The following is a 22,328-nucleotide window of genomic DNA, read 5'->3' on the forward strand; positions in this document are numbered from 1 at the left end:
GTTTCCTGCCAATTCCTTCTCATCCAGGCTATTAAATGCTTCTCCCACCTCCAGCCAATAGACCAGAGCAGTTGGCATTCACATGCCTAACCTGGAGGTGTGTCTTTTCTAGGCTCCTCTTTCCAGGTGGGCTCCAACTCTCAACGGACACGAGAATTCCTTTTCTCTACTGATTCACGTACCATGTAGACCTGTTCCTACCACTTTCTCTCCTAATACGCCTGGTGTCTGTTCTTGCCTTGCAAGCATAGCAGATTTTTTTGTGTGTGTGAAAATAGCAAAATTCCTGCCTCAGGAAAAAGTGAGAACTTCCCTGGGGGCAGTTCTCATTTGGCTACTCAAGTGGCTCCTTGCTGCCTTGGAGCTGAGAGAGAAGCCTGCTGGGGGCTTGGCAGCAAATGTAAGGGAAACTGGGGACTGAGTAGGACTTGAACCCAGCACTTTTGGGGGAGTCTAAGAAACCTTTCTGTCCTGAAGATGTTGGCCCCAGGAGCATTTTAGAGAATTATGCCCACGTCCCTATTCGTAGCGTCTGCCTGCCTCTGCTCACCCACCCTGCCCCTCCACTCTGCCCCGCCTTTCAGATTTCTTCCTCCCTCCTGTGTCCCCCTGCTCCATGCTTCACTAACTGTTGGTGAAACAAACCTAGTCTAAAATAATGAGCAATCAACTACCCTGATGCTTGGGGCAGGCTGGGCAGGGGCAGGGGGGAAGGGGTAGGGAGCTGAATCATTTATAAAGCCTAATAAAGATGCAGATGAACACACTGACTTGGAGCCCCAGAGCTGGGCTTATTCATTATTCAAAGTTATGTAAATGCCACTGGGTCCTGCATGTTAGAATCCTGCCCCTTGTCCCCGCTGCTTCTTCCTGCCTGACAGATCCAGCCCGCCTTCTGCCTCCCCTCTCCCCTCAGGAGCTTACATTCATTTGCCCTGCCCAGAATCCCATTTCAGACTCTACCTGCTTTCTAGCCACAAGTCTTCCTGAGGCTTGTTGGGAGGTCCTGGCCTTCAGGCAAGATTGTGTGTGTGCTCAGTCACTCAGTCGTGTCTGACTCTTTGCAACTCCATGGACGATAGCCTGTCAGGCGTCTCTGTCCATGGAATTTTCCAGGCAAGAATACTGGAGTGCGTGTCCATTTCCTGCTCCAGGGGATCTTCCCAACCCAGGGATCCAACCCATGTCTCCTAAGTCTCCTGCGTTGGCAGATGGGTTCTTCACCACTGAGCCCCCTGGGAAGCCCATCAGGTAAGACTGCTGCTGCTGCTGCTGCTGCTAAGTCGCTTCAGTCGTGTCCGACTCTGTGCGACCCCAGAGACGGCAGCCCACCAGGCTCCCCCGTCCCCGGGATTGTCCAGGCAAGAAAACTGGAGTGGGTTGCCATTTCCTTCTCCAATGCATGAAAGTGAAAAATGAAAGTGAACTCGCTCAGTCGTGTCTGACTCTAGCGACCCCATGGACTGCAGCCTACCAGGCTCCTCTGTCCATGGGATTTTCTAGGCAAAAGTACTGGAGTGGGGTGCCATTGCCTTCTCCACAGGTAAGACTATACAGGCCCAAATAGATGGACTTCTTATTTATAAAGATTTCCAAGGAAAGAATACCCTAAGAGTGTTATATACATGTTTTAATATCTCACAAATCTGTTTACTTAGTGATTGGGTGGATTTCCTGAGGTCTAACCTAAATCCCTCTTGCTGCAAGGAAGAGGAAGCCCATCATTGAAATAGAATATCCAATAGCCAAATTCTCTTCACTCACTCTTTTAGAAAAAAAGAAATTATTTAACTGCGCCGGGTCTTAGTTGGTACACATGGGATCTTCAATCTTTGTTGTGGTATGCAAACTCTTAGTTTCGGCCTGTTGGATCTAGTTCTCTGACCAGGGATTGAACCTGGGCCCCCTGCATTGTGAGAACAGAGTCTTAACCACTGGACCACCAGGGAAGTCTTTTAATCACTCTTTTGAGAAGTAAAATGCAAGCATCAAGTCACTCCAGCCTACTGTCCCTGCACTAACTCATCCTTGTTGCCTCCTCTTACCTTTCTATTTTTGTTTGTTGTTTAGTTGAGGCGTCCTGCACAGGGTGCTACTGGTGGCTGGGTGATGCCGTGTCTTGTATTCAAGTGGCTTCTTTTGTGTGAGTTCTCAGTATTTGATACTCCCTAGGGTTAGTTCTGCGGAGAAGGCAATGGCACCCCACTCCATACTCTTGCCTGGAAAATCCCATGGACGGAGGAGCCTGGTAGGCTGCAGTCCATGGGGTCGCTAGGAGTCGGACGACTGAATGACTTCACTTTCACTTTTCACTTTCATGCATTGGAGAAGGAAATGGCAACCCACTCCAGTGTTCTTGCCAGGAGAATCCCAGGGACGGGGAAGCCTGGTGGGCTGCCGTCTCTGGGGTCGCACAGAGTCGGACACGACTGAAGTGACTTAGCTGCAGCAGCAGCAGCAGGGTTAGTTCTCTGGTAGTCTAGGGTCTTGGAGGCAGTGCTCCCACTCCAAAGGCTCAGGGCTTGATCTCGAGTTTTGCATGGTTCTATATATTCTTTTTCACTGTTCAGGCACTCCTGTCCACTCTCAGCTGGTCTTCTGCATGCACTTCTGTGTCTGAAGGTGTATTTCTGATGTATCCGTGGAGAGAGAGGCACTCCATGTCCACCTACTCCTCCGCCATCTTGTTCTCCTGCTTACCTTTCTAAACAGGTGAACCTCATTCCGAATTAGAACCACACTCCTTAAGACCTAAACCTGTCGTGGTTTAAAACCCAACCAAACTCCGATTAGGTTTTCACTTGTATCAACTACACCACATACCTTCTCTTTTCCGCATTGGCACTATTAATTTGTGCCACACAGTTGCCTAGGTCTCAGGACTCAAATTACTTTCCCCTGACTCTCCTCTGTTCCAGTCTTTCCCTTTTCCCCCATCACCTCCTCATTTTTCAGATGGTGAGGCTGAGAGATGAAGAATTGGGTCAGAGTCGCAATGGCATCGATTGCCTGTGCTTTCCCTTCTTTTCTGGACTGCCTCTCCTCCCTCCCCACCCCCAATCTATTTTTAGCCTGCCTCTGTTTGCCTTAGTCTGGTTGGCAACCATGCCGGCCTCTTTCTCTTTGCTACCCTTATCTCTCCTCTGCAGCTCATGTGGACCCCAGTTGCCCTTCCAGAGGTCTCTTCCTGCTTGCCCAATTTATTTTGATTTTCTCCCATCTTGAAGATAGGCAGGGTTTCCACCTGAAAGTGGATGCCTGGCCACGCTCAAGCAGAAGGGAGGCAGGGAGATAATGCTGGCAGGTCTGCTTGGCAAATCCTTCAGTGTTACTAAAACCCTCAAGTTGGTCCTCTGAGCCTATCTGCAAGGGCTAGTCCTTTACTCCATAGCCATAGACTCTGTTCCCTGCACCCTCTCCTCCCCTCTGTGACCCCAGCCCACCCCCCATGAGAGATGCTCAGTTCCTCCCACTTGGGCTGTGTGCACATCCCTGCAGGTCCTCGCCTGCCTCCCTGGCCTGCGTGTTACCAGCCTCCTCTTATCCAATTCCTGCTTCTCTCCACTCTGCCCTGACCTCACCCCTCCCACACACACCTGCATGCCCCTGCCCCCGCCCCCGCCTGCACTCTGTTTCTAGGACACCCTGGCTCATTTGTAAAGGGCCTTCGCCAGCTCAGGCAGGGCTTGTCAGCGTCCCCCACTTGTCCTTTCTCAGCCTCCTCTAGACACTGGTCCCCTCCTTTCGCTGTCACCAGCAAGCTGAATAAGACTGGATATTTTGGAAGGGGAGCTGCAGCAGCTGGCTGGGGGAGGAGGGTGGCCCTGAGAGAAGCAGAGGCAGAGGGAGTGGAGGGCAGCCGTGGAACAAGAAGGAGAGAGCGAGCCCCAGAATCCTTTCTCCCCAACTTTGCCAGCTGGGGAGCTGGCAGGATCTTCCCCTGATCCCTGTCTGTACCTCATTTCTGTCTTGGTAATAACACAATACCTTGCTTTACAATTCACCATGTGCTCTTACAGACATCCTGGTATCTGCCTGGCGCATTCTCCTCCAAGTCTGCTCAATGAGTCTCACCCTGACCACCATCCAAAAGGGCAACCCTTCTCCCAGCATTCTGTCTTCCCCACTCTGCTCTGTTTTTCCCCCAACACACTTGTCACCATCTAATGTACAATACAATTTATTTATGTGTATTATTTACATGGGCTTCCCAGGAGGCTCAGTGGTAAAAGAATCCGCCTGCCAATGCCGGAGATGTAAGAGACGTGGGTTCGATCCCTGGGTGGGGAAGATCCCCTGGAGAATAAAATGGCAACCCACTCCCATATGCTTGCCTAGAACATTCAATGGACAGAAGGGCCTGGAGGGTGGAGTCCATGGAGTCGCAAAGAGTTGCACATGACTGAGCGCGAGCACAAGCATGAAAGCATCAGCTACATGTCTGCTCCTCACTGGGCTGTAAACACCACAAGAGTAGAGATTGCCATAGATTGTTTTATTCATAGATACATCCACCATGCCTAGCACAGTGCCTGGCACAGAACAGAAGCCACAAATATTTGTGTGTTGAATGAATGACCTTATTGGATCCTCACACACTCCTTTAGAGTTGGTCAGTATTATTATCCCCTTTTTAAAAATTTTTATTTATTATCTTATTTTTGGTTGTGCTGGGTCTTCATTGCTGTGTGAATGAAGTTGTGGTGAGTGGGGGCTACTCTTTGTTGTGGTGCATGGAGTTCTCATGGCAGTGGTTTCTCTTGTTGCAGAGCACATGTTCTTGGCACACAGGCTTCAGTGGTTGCAGCACGTGGGTTCTAGAGCATGGGCTTAGTTGCCTCCATGGCACGCGGAATCTTCCTGGACCAGGGATCAAACCCTTGTCCCCTGCATTGGCAGGTAGATTCTTATCCACAGGACCACCAGGGAAGTCCCCCACTTTTTAAAATTGTGGTAAAATATACATAACATACAATATACTATCTTAACCACTTTTAAAAAGTATTTATTTGGCTGCATCAGGTCTTAGTTGCAGCATGCAGAATCTTTTAGTTGCCGCATGCAAACTCTTAGTTGCGGCAAGCAGTATCTAGTTCCCTAACCAAGGATCGAACCCAGGCCCCCTGCATTGGGGAGCTTGGAGTCTTAGCCACTGGACCACTAGGGAAGTCCCCCATCTTAACCATGTTAAGTGTACAGTTGAGTGGCATTTAAATACGCTCACAGTCTTATACTAACATCACCATCATCCATCTCCAGAACTTTTTCATCTTCCCAAACTGAAGCTCTGTGCCCATTAAACAATAACTCCTTATTTCTCTCTGCTGCTGCTGCTGCTGCTAAGTCACTTCCATAGATGGCAGCCCACTAGGCTCCTCTGTCCCTGGGATTCTCCAGGCAAGAACACTGTAGTGGGTTGCCATTTCCTTCTCCAATGCATGAAAGTGAAAAGTGAAAGTGAAGTCGCTCAGTCGTGCCCGACTCTTAGCGACCCCATGGACTGCAGCCTACCAGGCTCCTCTGTCCATGGGATTTTCCAGGCAAGAGTACTGGAGTGGGGTGCCATTGCCTTCTCCATTCCTCTCTCTAGCCCCTGGCCACCACCATTCCACCTTCTGTTTCTGTTAATTTGACTACTCTAAGTAGCTCACAAGTTTCCCAAGAGGTACTAGTGGTAAAGAACCCACCTGCCAATGCAGGAGACACGAGAGACTCGGGTTTGATCTCTGGATTAAGAAGATCCCCTAAAGGAGTGCATGGCAACCCACTCCAGTATTCTTGCATGGACAATCCCATGGACAGTGGAGCCTGGCAGGCTACAGTCCATAGGGTCGCAGAGTCAGACATGACTGAAGCGACTGAGTACACAACACACACACACACACACACACACACACACACACACGTAGCTTGCACAAGTGGAATCATACACTACTTGTCCTTTTATGTCTGGATGATTTTATTCAGCATTATGTCTTCAAGGTTGATCCATGAGATGTAATATCATTCCCATTTTACAGATATGATTATCCTCCCCCCCTTTACTGAGGCTGTGGTTCAGGGAACCAAGTGAGAGCACCCAAAATGCAGAGTTGGAATGGTGTTTCATTCCAACTGGCTAGCTTTTATAATTCCCAGGACAAATCAGCATTAATCCATGTGCCTAGGCCTATACGGCAATTGAAGAGTAATTTCCTCTGTGTTTTTTTTCCTATGAGAATATTTTTACTCTTATTCTCATTTCCCACTTCTCCCCTCTCAGGGATTCCTCTGAACATTTCCAGCCCACCCAGTCCCAGTTTTTTTTTTCTCCCCAGAGCATGTTAACTCCTATTCTTTTGGGTCCAAGGGGCCCCTGTCTGGAGATGCTCCTGCTTCGGTTTCATCTGAATGCGCCCAACCTTGCTTGAGTCTCTGTTTACACCTCTCACCCCTCCACCCACCCTGGGGCAGTTATGAGCCTGTTTCCTTCCAAAGCAATTAGTGCAAGGAGGCCAGCTGACTCGGTGTTAATGCTGTTTCATTAAGTGGGAGCAATCCTAATGATAATAAAATGGCACATTTAACATTCAAACATTGAACAGGGTTTCTGAGCGAGTGTGTCTCTCTCTTCCTTTCTGGTAGAACAGCTCCATCTTCATAAAGACCTGACAATACACCTTAATGAGAGACTGGGGAGCTGAGCGTCTTTATGAGAGGACAAGAACCAGACAAAGAATCCAGAGAAAGAGGGTGTGGTGTGTTGAGGGGATAAAGACCCTAAGGAGTCCTGGGGTAATGGATTCTGTGGTGCTAATTCAGACAATTAAATTCTGTAAGAAATAAGGTCACATGGAAAATAAAGCCCGCCACAGGCTTTCATGCAAGGCAGTCATTTACTTATCTGTTTGTTCAACACATTTTTTTTTCAACAAACATTTGCTGCGCACCCACGACGAGCCACATTTTGTGGGGGTTCGTGATAGAGGATGCCTCTAGTTTTATGAAAAGGAGCTCCAAGGGCATGAATGGTCTACAGACTATCTTGTTTACCCTCCCCTAGGCAACTTTCGTCAGATCTATCCAAAATTCAACAAATGCCCCAGTGAAGAGAATTTTAATAGTTGTTTTGGTCTCCTGAGCTGGTCCTTATGCCCCTTCCTTACTGAGACATCCACCTCCAAGGTCCTTGGCACTCTGTAATTATAGAATACCTGATTGAACTGAAGCAAAAAAGTGGTGTGTGATTGGGGAGCTGGCCAGAGAAAGAGGTACGTTCAATCAGCCGGTGTTTATGGGGGACTGAAGAGAGGCAGGAGGAAAGGATAGCCTCCCACAGCCTTTTTCTTCCTCTTACATGTCTTTCCCAGCTTTATTTCCAACTCCTGGGCACAGAAGGGAAGCTGCTGGCCAGGGGGTCAAAGGTGGGCTTTGCCCAGGCTGGGAAAGCGGCTGATTCGAAAAGGTGTCAAGTCATAGGATGGCGTTAATTTCATGCTTAATTCGTACAGGATATTCCCCACGACAGGGGACAACTTGAACCCATGCCCTAGGGAAAGGAGAACAGGTGGTCAGGCATCCTCTTAGACAGGGACTGGGCTCCCTGGAAGTCCCCTACACAGTCCCCAGACAGGGTTAACCTTCCCACCGGTTGCACCCCAAAGGCAGAAGTTGCCTCCCACCATAAGCACCCCTTATTCTCTGATAGCCCCGTTCAGCCCCCTTATACACGCACAATCTGGACTTTGGCCCTCCTCTATCAGCTTAAAGCATGAAAAACACCATTCTTTCTTGCACTGAGGTCAGCTTTAAGGCACCCCATCTTCCCTCGCTCAGGCTCACCAGAGAATCCAGCACCAATGACAATGTTGTCGTACTTTGGGTGTCTATCAAGAACGAAGTGCCCATCGGGGGTGTTCTAGAAAGAAACAATCACACCTGTGTCCTTTGAGGATAGAGGGAGGAAGAAGAGCTGCAGGCTCAGAAGGGAGGAGACTCGGCTGGATTTCTTTCCAGAAAGAATGGGAACAGGACACAGGCGTGCTTTCTGCATGCCAGTGCCCTGGGGTACGCAGGTCTTTCTCATTTGTGCATCTGTCTCTTCTCGTACAGAGCTATGAACACAGTAGGTGCTCAGTTAATGTGTGTAAACTAACTTCAGCCAAGATGCCTCGGGCCCTGGTGACATCTGTCTCTTCTCTTTGTCCCCAAGGCCTGCTCAACTAGAACATCTTGCCAAAAACTCTTTTAGAGTTCTTCTGGGAAACATAATGAAGGACTGCCAGACGTAAGCCTGGTTTCCTAATGAAAAGGAATATGAATAACCTCTAAGGGGCCCTCTCGGGTGGAGGCAAGCCGACCCTCAGAAATGAGCTCATTTGTTTCAAGTCACATTCTATGTCAGGGGTCAGGCCGAGTCTGGCCCAAGCTGCGCAAGGCTGGTCTGCCCCATCGCCCTGCTCCCAGGGCTGCGGGAGGGCCTGGCCCGGCTGCCCACACACTTACTGTGTACATGCAATGCTCCATCACAGCAGGCTCAGGCTGCAGGTCAGGTAAGTGATCTCTGACAAAACCGCTCAGGATGTGGACATCTTGGATGTCTGAGAAAGCTGCCGGGCAGTCCCGCTCCTCGGGATCTGCATTGTTGCCGTGGTGATAGCAGACCTGGCTCCCAATCAGAGCGGTTTGAGCTGGGAGGCCCGGCTTCCTGCACACCACCCCCAGCCCGGCAGGAGATGGGGGGGCCAGATTGTACACAGAAGGCACCCCAGCCATCACCCCAGCCTTCCACACTCCTGTCAGATGCTTTTTGTTGCCATACAAGGTTGCCTAGCCCTCCGTTCCCCCACTAACCCTCTGTTTGCAAAGGAAGGGCTCCTTTTGCTGGGCCCCAGGACAGTGGGAGTCTTGTGTGGCACATACTGAATGGTGAAGTTGGTTCCTGCTGCTGCTCACTGGGGTCTGAGGGAGCTCATTGAGAGGGAAGTTAGGGTAGCCGCCCCAAATCTGCATGGGACCCTGTTAGCCTTCTCTGGGCCTCTCCCCTCACCTTCATCAGCCCTGGGTACTCTCTGGAGGGCAGCCCGTAGATGTGGTGAGGAGCCAGGCTGAGGCCCAGGCCCATGAAACACGGAAAGGCCTGGGACACACTGTAGCTTCCAGGAACCTTCTCTTGCCAGTAACACACGTTGATCCGCAGGGTCTTAGAGCAGGAAGAGAAAGTGGGAAACAAAAAGGAGAGCATTCTGGGGTCCTCCAGATGCCCTGCTCAACTCACCCATCTTTGTTGCACTCAGTTCTCGTGTCATTTACATGTGATATTATGTTGTGTGCGTGTGTGCTAAGTTGTTTCAGTCGTGTCCGACTCTGCGACCCCATGGACCATAGCCCCCCAGGATTCTCTGTCCATGGGATTCTCCAGGCAAGAATATTGGAGTGGGTTGCCATTTCCTTCCCTAGGGAATCTTCCCAATCCAGGGATCAAACCTGCATCTCCTGAGTCTCCTGCATTGGTAGGCTGATTCTTTACCACTGCACCACCTGGGAAGTCCCAAGGCCTTTATATATACCATTTAATTTAATTCTCCAACAACCCTAGTCCCCATTTTACAGGCTATACAATTGAGGTTCAGTGAGGTGAATGAACTTGCCCAAAGTCATCCACTAACACGTGGCAGGTGGCAGATTCAAGCTCAAGTCCCTCTAGGTCCAACTTTTCTTAAGCACGACCTCCCAGGCTTCCAGGTCCCCTTACCTGGAGAGGTAGCTCAGCTCCCAAGGGACGGAGGAGCCGGTTGGTCCAAGGACCTGCCGTGATGATTAAGCTCTTGGCTTGGTAGCTCCTGGAGGTAGTTTTCACCGTGACTGGTAGCCCTGGTTTTATCTCCACTACCTTCTCTCCATCATGCACTATGCCACCTAGCTGTCGAATTGCATCCTGAAAGGGCAGAACAGGGAAGGAAGAATCAGTTTTATATGTGGTTCACCCTGGTGGACAAAGAATCCTTCACTGAGGGCAGAAAAGAGAGGGCAGACTCTAGACCTCCTCACCCATATTGTCCAGGTCTAATAGGATATCTAAAATCGCCCTCCCCTACAGTCAAGACTAGAAGCAGCAGGGCAAAGGCGCTCCTCCAGCCGGGGGTCAGGGGATGGCTGATGGGGACCCAGGATGCCCAGAGCAGGAGCTGTGTGGCCCCTAACGATGCACCATGTCACCTGGAGGGCTCTGAGTGCCTTGTCAGCATAGAGAACTCCTCCGGACACCTCCAAGAGCCCCACTTCTCCCCTGGCCAACCGAATATTGGGGAAACGTTGCTTCAGTTCCTCAGATGAAAGACACTGGTGCTCCACTCCCTGCCTCGACAAAGTAGCCTGGATTATCTTTAATTCTGGATTCTCCTTCATTCCCAGCAGCAGTAGTCCAGTCTGCCTGTTAAAAAGAAAAAAAGAGCCCTACGTGAGAGTTTGCATCTGGGCCCTTCCTTCTCTGTCATTCTTCAGCAAGGGTCCGGGGCCAGGCATCAGGAAAGTCCTGGCCTCACATTCAGAAAGTAGGCAGAGACATCTCTGTTCCGTTGTGAGAGTCCCAATATTGAGCTGGTATCCAGCCTGTCCCTCAGTCTGCCCTTGGCTGTCACTATTGGTTTGCTTGTCCCTCCATCTTCCCTCCTCAGGCTCCACCCTGCCCTTGAGGACAGAGATCCTAAATCCTCTTTTATCGCCACACCTAGAAGTTGGTAAAGGTTGAATGAATTTGATAAGATTTCTTCCACTCCCTCCAGTTCCCTGACCCTACTCACTGTTTTGATCTCTGTTCTTCAGAGATCAAGGGGACAACAGAGGATGAGATGGTTGGATGGCATCACCGACTCAATGGACTTGAGTTTGAGCAAGCTCTGGGAGATGGTGAAGGACAGGGAAGCCTGGTGTGCTGCAGTCCATGGGGTCTCAAAGAGTTGGACACAGCTGAGCGACTGAACAACAACAACTTTATCTCTTTTCCCTTCCCCAACCCCTTGCTGTTTCTTTTCACTGTCCCTTTTCCGTGGCGTATCATGGTTTATCCCTTCCTGTGTGTCTATCTCTTGGTTCCTTCTCAGGCTGCTTGTTTTGTGGAAAGGGTCCTAAGTTGGTAGTTCTGGCTCTAGGTCCAGTCCTGGCATCCTCTCTGTGACCTTGCTCTGATTGCTCACTAAGCCAACCCCCAGATTCCTCCTCTGTAATGCATGGCTGTTGGACTATCGGAGGTTTCACATCAGAGAGGGTATAGAAATGGCCTGAATCTTTTTTTTTTTTTGCTTGTCATAATACCTGGGGGTTGCCATTCACATTTGGTGGGCAGGGGCCAGGGATATTAAACCTGGGAAGTTCAGAAAAATCCCACCCAAATGCCAATAGTGCCCTCATGCAGAAACCCCAGTAGACAGCCTCTTAGGGCTCCAGGAATTAATTCAGTGATTCGGTGATTGTGTTTCTCCCTGTACATCCCTGTATGCTTCTTACTCTGAGTGAAAGCCGTTTCTGTTCAATGCTTTGCACCTCTCTGTCACCAGAGATCAGAGCTGCCTTTTTGTGGAAACTGATAAAAACAATAGAAGGGTCACTTTGGCCCTTGGGACCACTCCTGCAGTCCCTCTAGGTTCCAGCAGCCACAGTGACAAGCATCAGCCTGACACATCCCCCAGGTACTGTATATAAAGCTCGTAATAGCCTATAATGGAGTCTCATGGATATTACATGCTTCCAAATCCCACATTATCTGGTTGGGGGGATTAAAGAGAAGATTGGGAGGGGGTAGGGACACAGCAGGCCCTGGGGCCGGTGTCAGTACACAGAGCCTCGCAGTGTGCCCAATCCATTTGCCATGGCCCCCGCCTACTCAGCATCCACCACTGATGAGAAAGCACTGAGCGCCTCTGCCTCTTCAAAGCTCGGCAGAGGGAAGATGCTGTAGAAATCCCCACCTGTCAGCAGACAGTCCTTTTCCTGTGGCCCCAGAAGGACTTCAGATTGGGTTTCAGGTAATGAAAACTCGCCTAGTAAACTCCTTGGTCAACAAGAAAAGGAAGCCACCCAAGCACACGTTCTTGAGCCCTTTGTACCCCATGAAAGCTGTGGCTGGCTACAATTCTGCTCAAGTCCTGGCTTCATTCTCACCTGAGCAGTCATAATATCAGATCCCTGACCCGAAAATTCCTGAGCAGCATATTTTAACCTCTGCCTGCAACGTACCAGCCTTGGTCTCTCGTATATTCTGAGATTTACTTTCCTTTCATTTTACTCTCCTTTTCTTCCTCCCTTCTTGCCTTCCTTTCTTTTTTCCTTCCTTCCTTCCTTGAAATAAGAACTCATCTTACAGGAATGTACTGCATGGAGGAAATGAACTCATGCCAAGGCAACGGGTAAATCTGTCAAATTATGAAATACTGAGTGATGTTCTAATTCCCAAGCCGTCCTGTGGTGGCTGAAGCGGGAGCACCCCATCCCTAGGAGTAATCAGCGAGCTGATTCTGCCGGTGAATGTAATTGTGCCGATTGTAATCATTTTGCTCCAGCTCTCTGCCCCTGTGGCATTTATTTCTTAGCCCAGATATTGATCTAACAGTGGGAAATTTTCCGTCTGAATTTGTGGTGCCGGACCCTCCCCTAGTCCGAAGATGCGTTTGGGAAATTCTCATTTTCCGTGGATCACAGCTGAGCTATTTGGCCCGAGGGAAACCATGCACTGCTGGAGAAATGCCTTGGATTGGAGAGAGATTTTTTGACCATTATGAGCAAATCGGAAATAAATGTAAAACACTGCCTGGAAATGCAAAGGCCTGTCATTATGGGAGATAGGTGAGAGTCTCCTGTGGGAAATGTTTAGAGAATTGGAAATCAGTCAATCAAAACTGGGATTGGAGAACGGGCTTTTTCTCCCCCAGTATGAAGATAGATGACTTCCACGGGCAGATTGAAAATCATTTAAGTGCTTATTTTCTTAATGGCTTTTCCTAGATCCCAATAAACAGTCTGCTCATTCTGCATCAATTTCTCACCCCCATGCTCTGGGCCTCCCTTTTCTCTTTTTCTGCTCAGACCCTGGCTACCAAGTTTGGGGAGGAAGAGGGTGAAAAGGGACAAAGATCTCACAGGCCCCGCCCCCCCCCCAAAAAAGAAAGACCAGGAAATGAGTAATCAGGGAGTAGTCAGGGCTGGTCTAGAAAGACGGCACCTTGAAGTGAGGCTGGGTGCCAGGGAACTCTGAAAACAGTTCAGCTCCGAAGTCACAGGACATCATCAACTGAGTGCTGAGAATTTGGTGCTAAACTGTGCCTTCTTCCCAACCCTAGCTGGATCCAGTGCTACGAAGAGATTCCTCCCAGCAGCCTGTTGACTTCTGTGTGTGTATGTGTGTGTGTGTGTGTTAGTTGCTCAATCATGTCCAACTGTTTGCAACTCCATGGACTGTGACCTGCCAGGATCTGCCCATGGAATTCTGCAGGCAAGAATACTGGAGTGGATAGCCATTCCCTTCTCCAGAGGATCTTCCTGACCCAGGGATCAAACCTGGGTCTCCCGCATTGCAGGCAGATTCTTTACTGTTTGAGCCACCAGCGAAGCCCTTGACTTCTCTGTGGCCCTATTAAAGCCTTAGACATGATAGAGGGAGTTGGCGATGAGGGATTTTTACCAGTTACTACAATAGGACAGGAGGCAGGATGGAGCTGGGAGGAATTGGGAGGGGCAGACAGCTCTCCGTGCATCTGCCATCTCCCATTCCAAGCTCCAGCTTCCCCCTCTCTGGGTGAAAAGTGCCAGGCAAGCCAGCTCTGAGAGTCACCTTGGGAAAGGGACTCCGATAGGACTTGGTAACCGCTGCTGTCTTTGTTGGTTTTCGAGGCGCTCCTGGTGTTTCATCTTCAGCTCAGTGGGCCGAGGTGGAATTGGTTAACAAAGACTGCTCCAGGGAGGGGATGTGGCTGACAAGCCAGACACTTCGCAGACACAGGAAGCAGCAGCTGCGGAGGGGGCCACCAGGTTCTGCCAGCAGCTGTACTGCCTACGGCTGTGATCTTGTCTGATATTGTCAGCTAAGCAGGGGCAGCCGGGGTCAGGAGCTAGATAGTAGGACTCAAAGAGAGAAGGCGGGGGCAGGAAAGAGATGGGCCACAGAGCTGGGATTTGCTCTGGGTATCAGCATCCTGGCTGTACACATCACAAAAGACTCAGACCTTGTGATCTGACGCATGTGTCATTGTCTGTTCCCGGAATATATGCAAATATCCGGAGCCCACCTATATTCAGTATGCTACTGTCACCGGAAGTGGCAGAGCAGAATGAAAAGAATTGGACAACCACCTTAACTCTCAACTCCTGAAGGCTTTTTTAAAAAAAATCATCAAATATCAAATATCAAAATCATCATCAAATATTAAGTAAATATATTTGTATCTATCAGTTCAATTATGATATTGTGCTGGTTCCTCCAGAAGAGCTTAGGAGAATAAGAACCACACGGCTGATGAATCATTTAGAAAATCAGAATTAGGAACCAAAGCTCAAGGAATTGGAATGGGAAGTATCTGTTCTGTGGCTCTGTGTAAAGTAACTAAATAAACTAGCGTGCCTGAGTAAATTAGGTTGGCCATAAGGAAGGAATTGTTAATAATAACAACACAATAATAAAAGCACTATATAGAACTTTAAAGATTTTTCAAAGAACATTCACTTCACTCTTCATTTTCTGTAAGTGGGGCTTCAAAGCATAGGGAGAGTCTTTTTTGGGGGGAAAGCGGAGAGAAAGTCTTTTAAGAGGGGCTAGGATACGTCCTGGGCCTCACACGTGGCTCACTGGTACAGAATATACCTGCCAATGCAGGAGACCCAGGTTCGATCCCTGGGTCAGAAGATCCCCTGGAGAAGGAAATGGCAACCTACTTCAATACTCTTGCCTGGGAAATCCCATGGACAGAGGAGCCTGATGGGCTACAGTCCATGGGGTCAGAAAGAGTCAGACACGACTGAGGCATGAGCACATGTACACACACATAGCAACCTTTGACCTGGGATAATTTAGGCATAAACTTGTATGGAGACAAGAGATGGACAAGGTAACCAGTCTGTGGTATTTCCTAAATCAATCAATCAATTCAGTCACTCAGTCATGTCTGACTCTTTGTGACCCCATGGACTGCAGCACAACAGGCTTCCTTTCAACTCCCTGAGCTTCCTCAAACTCTTATCCTTTGAGTTGCTGATGCCATCCAACAGTCTCATCCTCTGTCATCCCCTAAATCAGGAGCCAGCAAGATATGACCCAGGGGCTATATCAGGTCTGCCACCTGTTTTTGCCTGTCCCACAGCCAAGATGGTTTTCATGTTTTTAAATGGTTGATGAAAAGCAAAAGAATATTTCATGAGATGAAAATTATGTGACGTTTCAGTATCCATAAATAAAGTTTTATTGGAACCCAGCCATGGTCATTTGTTTTCATATTATGGTGGCTCAGATGGTAGAGAATCAGCCTGAAGTGCAGGAGACCCGGGTTCAATCCTGGATCAGGAAGATCCCCTGGAGAAGGGAATGGCAACCCACTCCGGTATTCTTGCCTGGAGAATTCCATGGACAGAGGAGCCTGGCAGACTATGTGGGTCACAAAGAGTCGGACAGCTCTTAGCGACTTTCACTTTAACTTTATTCGTGGCTGTTTTCACAATGGCAGAGTTGAGTAACTGGCAGAATTGAATCGCTGCAACAGAGACCATATGGCCTACAACGCCTGCAAAACTTACTATATGGCCATCCACAGAAAGTTTGCCAAACTCTGCTCTAGACTAAACGTTGAGTAATTCTGTGAATTGCAGTACTGGTTAAGATCGTGACTGGTCAGTGGCAACCCTCTCATAAGTTTGTGGGGAGAATTAAATGAGTTAACATGGATCAAGTACTTTTAGAACAGCCTTAATTTCCTTTTTATATTTTTCTAGCTGAACAGCATACAAAATCTTCCCTGACGAGGGATCAAACCTGTGTCCCCTGCATTGGGAACGCACAGAGTCTTAGCCATTGGACCCCCGGGGAAGTCCCAGCTTCTTATCATAAGCACTAAAACATGCAGTGATGATGATGATGGTGGTGATTTGTCAGGTACCATTCTAAACCCTTTACATACTTAGCCTCACAACAGACCTAGGAAATAGACCTCTATTTTGCTGATGAGAAAACTGAGTCTCACAGAGGTTAGACAGCTTGCTCCAAACCACACAGCTAAATATGTCAGAGTGAGCTGATATCTAGAGCCAGGCCTGCCTGATTCCAAAGCCCTTCCAAATTCCTGCCTTCCTGCCAAAGAGGATTGTGAGATCATGAGTCTCCTATCCAAGGGTCCCTTTCCCTCTCTCCAGTAGCCCTTCCCCTTGATGTCCATGCTTCCTGCATCCCATCTGCCTCCTCCTGCATTTCTTCCCCCCCTTGCTCAATGGAGATAGATCACAGCTGACCCAGAATAACTGGAAGGAACTGCCATGTATTCAAAGGTGCTAGGCATAGTGCCAAGTATTTCATAAGAGTCTCGTTTAATCCTCACAAAGCCCTAGAAGAGAAAATGAGGTGCAGAGAGGTACAGAAACTTTTCCAAGGTCACACAGCTGGTAAGAGGTAGAGCACAAAGTCAAATTCAAGCCTGTCTGACTCCAGAGTTGTCTGCCCTCTGAAAGATTCCACTTTCCAAACATCTCTCAGTTGCCTCCTTGTCTTCTGGGATGAAGTGTGCCCTCCAAGACCTCGGCAGGTCTTTCAGCACAAGATACTCAGCAGTATTCACAGATGGCTGACAGAGGGGGGGTCCCTTTGCCAGGCCACCCCTCAGCAAGACATGCTCCTTTATTTGGGTGCTGGGTGCATTAGCTGCCTCTGGAATCAATCTGTAATTAGCTGCCCTAGCTGTATTTGCATAATGGATTTCACTTTGTTCTTAAGTTAATGGTGTTTTTGCAACAGAACAGTAACCTCTTGGTTCCTGGCCATTAAAATAACTGCCACCCTGTAGGGTAGAGCAGTGGTTCTGTAGGAAGTTCAGTTAAGAGCCATAGAGAAGGTGGGAGGATGATACGACGGGTAATAAAACTTCTCTTTGCCTCCTGGGTTGTCGCCTACTTCCCCATGAGTATTTGAAAGGTCGTGGTTGGGGGACGGATCTTAAGGGTCAGAAAAGACATGGGAGCAACAGGCTCCCATGGAAATAGCTGTAGGCTCCCTCCATGGCAAGCAGTGCAGCCTGAGGAGCATCGCCATTTGTTCCCATGGGAGGAGGTATGCAGAGAAAAATGAAATGGATTTATATGGTTTGTTCTAGGGGTGAGGACCCAGCATGAAAAGTTGTGATACTAGTAGGAATATAAAGAATCAAGCAGAGGGACTTCCCTGGTGGTCCAACGGTTGAGAATCCACCTTGCAATCCTGGAGACACGAGTTCGATCCCTGGTTGAGGAACTAAGAGCCTACATGCCTTGGAGCAACTAAATCCATGCACCAAAACTACCTAGCCTGCGTGCCTCAACTAGAGAGTCCATGTGCCGCAAAGAACAACGCAAGATCCCGTACGATGCAACTAAGACCCAACACAGCCAAATAAATGATTATTTTCTTAATTAAAAATAATCAAGCAGAATTCTCCTCCTCTATTTCAATCCCTGCCCCAACAGTGTTTCTGTCAGCTCCACGAAAATGTAGATACACACTCTAGCTCTGGGCACCTGCCCACTGTCTTTCCAACAGCTTTCCCCAAACAACCTCTGGAAGCCTTGGACACATGGTCTGAACCCAGCCCTGGAACTCAGAGCCTGGCCGGAGCCAGCTGGACCCGTGGGGGGATCATGATGACAGCAAGCAGAATGCCTCCATGTGTCTAATACCTCCGAGACCCTGTGTGTCCCTTATTGCACATCAAAAGTGTTCCTGGCACCACCCCTCTCATGGTAAAAGCACCCCCAGGTGCCAAGCCCCAGGATTCAAGGAATTCTCCCCCATCAACCCAACCTGTATAATTGGGTTCCTGCCTCATGCTCCAGCTGGGCCCACATGGAGTAGCACTCAGCCATCATCTGGGTGTAGAAATCTTCTGGGTACGCCCTTCGGATGATCCGGCTCTGCCCATGGGAGCTTCCTCGGGAGTGCGGGAGAAAGAACTGGAGATGGAGAACAAGAGACAGCTGCAGCTGACACCCCTCCCCTTTAGGAGCCAGCTCATCCTGTGCTGTCAACAAGGAGCACTTATCCTTCAAATATTTCCATACAGTCTCCCTTTATGGCCAAGTACTGACTTGGCTTCAGAAGAGAAGTTCTTCAGTAGTTCTAACTCATGCCTCCTTTTTGCTAACATCATTCGCATCCCAAAGTCCCTCTGTGAGTTAGTCTTCAGTCATCCTGTTGGAAACTCCATTTAGACTCTTGGAGAAGCAGAATTAGAAAGATGCTTTGAGATCTTTCTAGTCTAGGCTCCTCATTTTATGGACAAGGAAACTGATGCTGACTCTTTCTCTGTAGTTCAGATTGCTCAGGACAAGGGATCTATCTTGGGATTTAACAAGAGACGGAGTGTTTCCTGCGAGGTTGGACCAGGAATCCCTCAGGCTTTGAGAAAACTGATCGAGAAATGAAGAAGGTTTCCAACCAATCTAGCTCATTACCAAGAAGAGAAACCAAAAGCATCCTGGATAGATGCAGGTAGAACGGGAAGGTGGAAAGCTTGGGAAGGTGGGCTGGGTGGACCTGCCCTGGGAAGGACCCTGTGGATATACAGGGCCTACCTACATGTGCAGTGGCCAGTAGATTGCACTTCATGGGGTCACTTTTTTATAAGGAAAAAAAAAAAAACCTAAGTCTCATTTCCTGTGTATCAAACAAGGAGACTGCTATTATCCAGAGGTGACAGAAGAAAACAGAAGCCTCTGCTGGGTTGCAAGGTAAGGGGCCAGAAATATGCCAGGACAAACCCTGCCTTCTAGGCGGACTAATCAGCCTTTGCCTCCAGGCAGAATTACCTCTACTTAAGGTTACCCAAAGCTGAACTGATTACTTTTCTGGGCCAGAGCAGCCATTTTGGCACAGAGGATCCTGGGTAGACAGAAGGTAGAGCATGGGGCCTGGGACATTTCTTGGTCAAAGACAGGATCTGGGAGGCAGCAAAAGAGGAAATGTGCCTAGAAACCCAAAGCAGGTCTTAGGGAGGGTAGAACTGTCTTTGCATTGTCATGAAACACGCCGGACAGCTAAGCTTCACACTGCAGAGAATTTGTGATGACCAGGCCCTTTGATTTGTAATGATCAGGTCCTCCACCCCACCGTCTGCTGGCTCCAGAAAACCCTCTGGGGGTTGGGGGAGAGGAGAAAGGGACCGGAGGTCAGGAGTGCAGAGGGAACACAGTACCTGCTCCAGCAGGAGGACTTTCTTGCTGTGTTTGGCCAGGTGGTACGCCGTGAAGCAGCCCTGGATGCCTGCCCCGATCACAATGGCGTCATAGAGCTCCCTCTGAACAGCCATCCTGCCTGCTGAATTAGCCCTACAGCCTCAGAGACCACAGAGACCTCAGAGACCAGAGAGGGCCGGCGGAGGCAGGCTCCAGACCCAAGGAGGAGGAGTAAAGCAAAGTCCAATCTGGTCAGCATTCCCACAGTCCCCTGGGCCCTGGCCTTCGCCCCGCTCCTCCCAACCCCCAAAGCCTGGCACTGGGCTCAGCCCCCGCCTCCCCTGCAAAGCAGAGCTGGGGAGTCTGATTTGTGAGGTTTAGCCCGGCTCAGCTGCCAGCCTCACCCCTTGCATCCCTCTAGCTTTCTATTCTTGGCTCAATTATTGTCATGCAAATGGACTCCTTCCTATGCCACCTTCCTGTCTCATTACGATCTTTGTCTCAGGACTCCGGCCCTGGAATTTCAATGCCTCCTAGACCCAGCCGGGCACTGGGACTGCTGCCTCCCCCTGCTGTCTTCCCACTCTCCAGCCTGATTTCCTTTGGAGACTCTAGAGGGCCCGGCTAAGAACTTGGCACGATGCCCAGGGTAAGACCCACCTCCCTGGTGGGTGGTGAGGTCAAGGGGGTAGGCTCAGGGGCCAATTGGGAGGGCAGGTTTGTGATTATGAAATTATTCTCAGCGTGTCTGACTTGTGTCTTTTAAAAAGGAGAAAGGGAAATGATCCTGAACAAATGGAAAGGACAGAGTAAAAGGAAGAGCTTTCTCTGGAGACACAGAAGGGGACCAGGCACTAGCCTAGGACATGAGGGGCCCTGGAGTGAGGGCTCCCTCTGTGCCAGGCAGTATGCTAAATGCATTTGGGACACAGCCAGGCTGTGTAGGGCCTAATTCTTATACAATTTGGGGGGACTCTTGAAGAAAAGGAAAGGAAAAATTGTGAATACAAAATTAGTTGCTAAGACTTGGAAAAGATTGTGCAATTAAGGAGCCCTGTGGTTGAAGTTTCATTAGCTTCACGGTGAATCAGCCTCTACATGCATTATCTAGTTTAATCCTCACAGCCCTAGATGTAAATATTGATATTTTTATCCCCACTTTTGGCACATTAAAGATGGCCCCCACCTCTTGGTCACTCTTCCCATCACAGGCTCTGTAACAGCTTGACCCGTAGGATATAGAGGAAGTGACCTGGGGACACTTTCCGGCCCCGGCCTTAAACGCAGGTTCTTGGGTCCTCCATGTTAGTCCAACCATCCTGTTGGAGAGACCACGTGGAGAGGCCCTGAGACTCCATGGAGAGACAGACAAAAGAGTGAAGCAATCTTGGGACTTCCTGCTGGCCTAGTGGTTAAGAATCTCCTTGCCAATGCAGGGGACACTGGTTTGATCCTTGGTCCAGGAAGATCCCACATGCCACAGAGCAACTAAGCCTGTAAGACACAGCTACTAAGCCGTGCTTCGCAATAAGAGAAGCCACTGCAATGAGAAGCCCGTGCACCACAACTGGAGAAAGCCCACGTGCAGCAACGAAGACCCAGTGCAGCCAAAAACAAATACATAGTTTCTTTAGAAAATAGTGAAGCAATCTTGGACCTTCCAGCCCACCCTAGCCACCAGCTAAATTCCACTGAGTGACCCAATTAATGCCACGTGGAGCATAAGACTCATCTAGCCAAAACCCATCTGAATTCCTGACCTACAAAATCATGAGATAGAATAAAACAGGTTTTTTTGTTCATTTATTTTTGGCTATGCTGGCTCTTCATTGCTGTGCTCGGGCCTTTCTCCAGCTGTGGCAAGTGGAGGCTCCTGTCTAATTGCCAGGTGGGGGCTTATTGGGTGCCTTCTCTAGAAGGCATTGTGCTGCTCAAGAGCATGGGCTCAAGGGCGCTCAGGCTTTAGTAGCTGTGGCTTCCGGGCTCTAGAGCACAGACTCAATAGTTGTGGGCTTGTTTGCTCTGAGGCATAAGGGATCCTCCTGGATCAGGGATCAAACCCGTGTCTCCCACACTGGCAGGCAGATTCTTTATCACTGAGCCACCAGGGAAGTCCAATAGTTGCTGTTTTTAGCCACTAAGATTTTGGGTAGTTTTTAATGCAGCTATAACTGAAATACCACTTTACAGAGAAAGACACGAAGACTCACAGAGACTGTAACTTGCCCAAAGCCTCACACCTGGTAAACAGGGGCACTGAGAGGTGAGCCTCGGTGTGTCTGGTACAGAACATGTTCTTTAAGCACTGTGCTATACCAACGAGTAGTCAGACTTGTAATGATGATTCTGATTTGAGTATTTTGTTGTTTCTCTCATGGCCATGCTACAAGCCGGAGAAAGTAATGGACCAGAACATCCTTGGGACCATAGGAAGGTGCCTAGCCTTAGCAAAGAATCCTCCAGCATGGCCTTGGCAACTAGCCTTTCAGCCCAGGCTTCCTTTCCTAGGAAAATAGGGGCCCAGAGAGGGGGTGCCATACGACTGGCATTTTTTTTTTCTTCTGAAAGAAATTTCTCTAGGATCCAGAAGTGACCTCAAGACTCTCCCACTCCCGACCCACACGGGACAAGCTAGCATCTATCTCACAATGTGATGGGTCCCTTAGGGAGTGGCAGATATAACTGAGAAAAATGGACTCTTTCAGTATGTAAAGTCTTGATATAAATACATAAGATCAGCCTTCAGATTTCTCTTGATAAGACGTCAGAGGAGATGAACAGTTTACACAGAGGAGAAGCAGACAATAAATCCTAATGTGGAAGTCTGCCCAGTCTCACTGGCAATGAAAGAAATGGGAATTAAACAACTTCAAGGTACAATTATGTCCCTATTAAATGAGCAAAAATAAATAAAAATGATAAAATCTGATGTTGTTAGTGCCTCGGGGATGGAGAGA

At 49.0% G+C, this 22,328-nt stretch overlaps 1 protein-coding gene, 1 long non-coding RNA gene and 1 other non-coding gene across 3 annotated transcripts; 1 reads left to right on the plus strand and 2 right to left on the minus strand.

Annotated features, from left to right (window-relative positions):
* Positions 1-1,876: 1,876 nt before the first annotated feature.
* Positions 1,877-1,949, minus strand: TRNAV-CAC (transfer RNA valine (anticodon CAC)). Its single transcript has one exon. It is a non-coding gene; the product is annotated as a tRNA-Val (tRNA).
* Positions 1,950-7,397: 5,448 nt separating this feature from the next.
* PIPOX (pipecolic acid and sarcosine oxidase) lies at positions 7,398-19,615 on the minus strand. The gene is made up of 8 exons (XM_055580113.1): positions 19,392-19,615; positions 18,002-18,150; positions 10,198-10,411; positions 9,734-9,916; positions 9,029-9,181; positions 8,485-8,643; positions 7,822-7,897; positions 7,398-7,528 (listed from the first exon to the last, which is right to left on the minus strand). The coding sequence occupies exons 1-8, from the start codon at positions 19,503-19,505 to the stop codon at positions 7,398-7,400; spliced, it is 1,179 nt and encodes a 392-aa protein (XP_055436088.1). The 5' UTR covers positions 19,506-19,615.
* Positions 18,454-21,052, plus strand: LOC129651369 (uncharacterized). The gene is made up of 5 exons (XR_008714104.1): positions 18,454-18,688; positions 18,870-18,927; positions 19,431-19,622; positions 19,877-20,020; positions 20,808-21,052. It is a non-coding gene; the product is annotated as an uncharacterized LOC129651369 (long non-coding RNA).
* The last annotated feature ends 1,276 nt before the right edge of the window (positions 21,053-22,328 follow it).

The sequence above is a fragment of the Bubalus kerabau genome, chromosome 4 (genome assembly GCF_029407905.1).
Source record: "Bubalus kerabau isolate K-KA32 ecotype Philippines breed swamp buffalo chromosome 4, PCC_UOA_SB_1v2, whole genome shotgun sequence".
NCBI classification, from domain to species: Eukaryota; Metazoa; Chordata; class Mammalia; order Artiodactyla; family Bovidae; genus Bubalus; species Bubalus kerabau.

Coding starts and splice junctions, on each gene's coding strand:
- PIPOX (XM_055580113.1), bottom strand. CDS start 19,505: ATGGCTGTTCAGAGGGAGCTCTATGACGCCATTGTGATCGGGGCAGGC. Junction 10,412..18,001: donor GCAGGAACCCAATTATACAG/GTTGGGTTGATG, acceptor TCTTTTTAACAG/GCAGACTGGACTACTGCTGC. Junction 7,529..7,821: donor CATTGGTGCTGGATTCTCTG/GTGAGCCTGAGC, acceptor TCCTTTCCCTAG/GGCATGGGTTCAAGTTGTCC.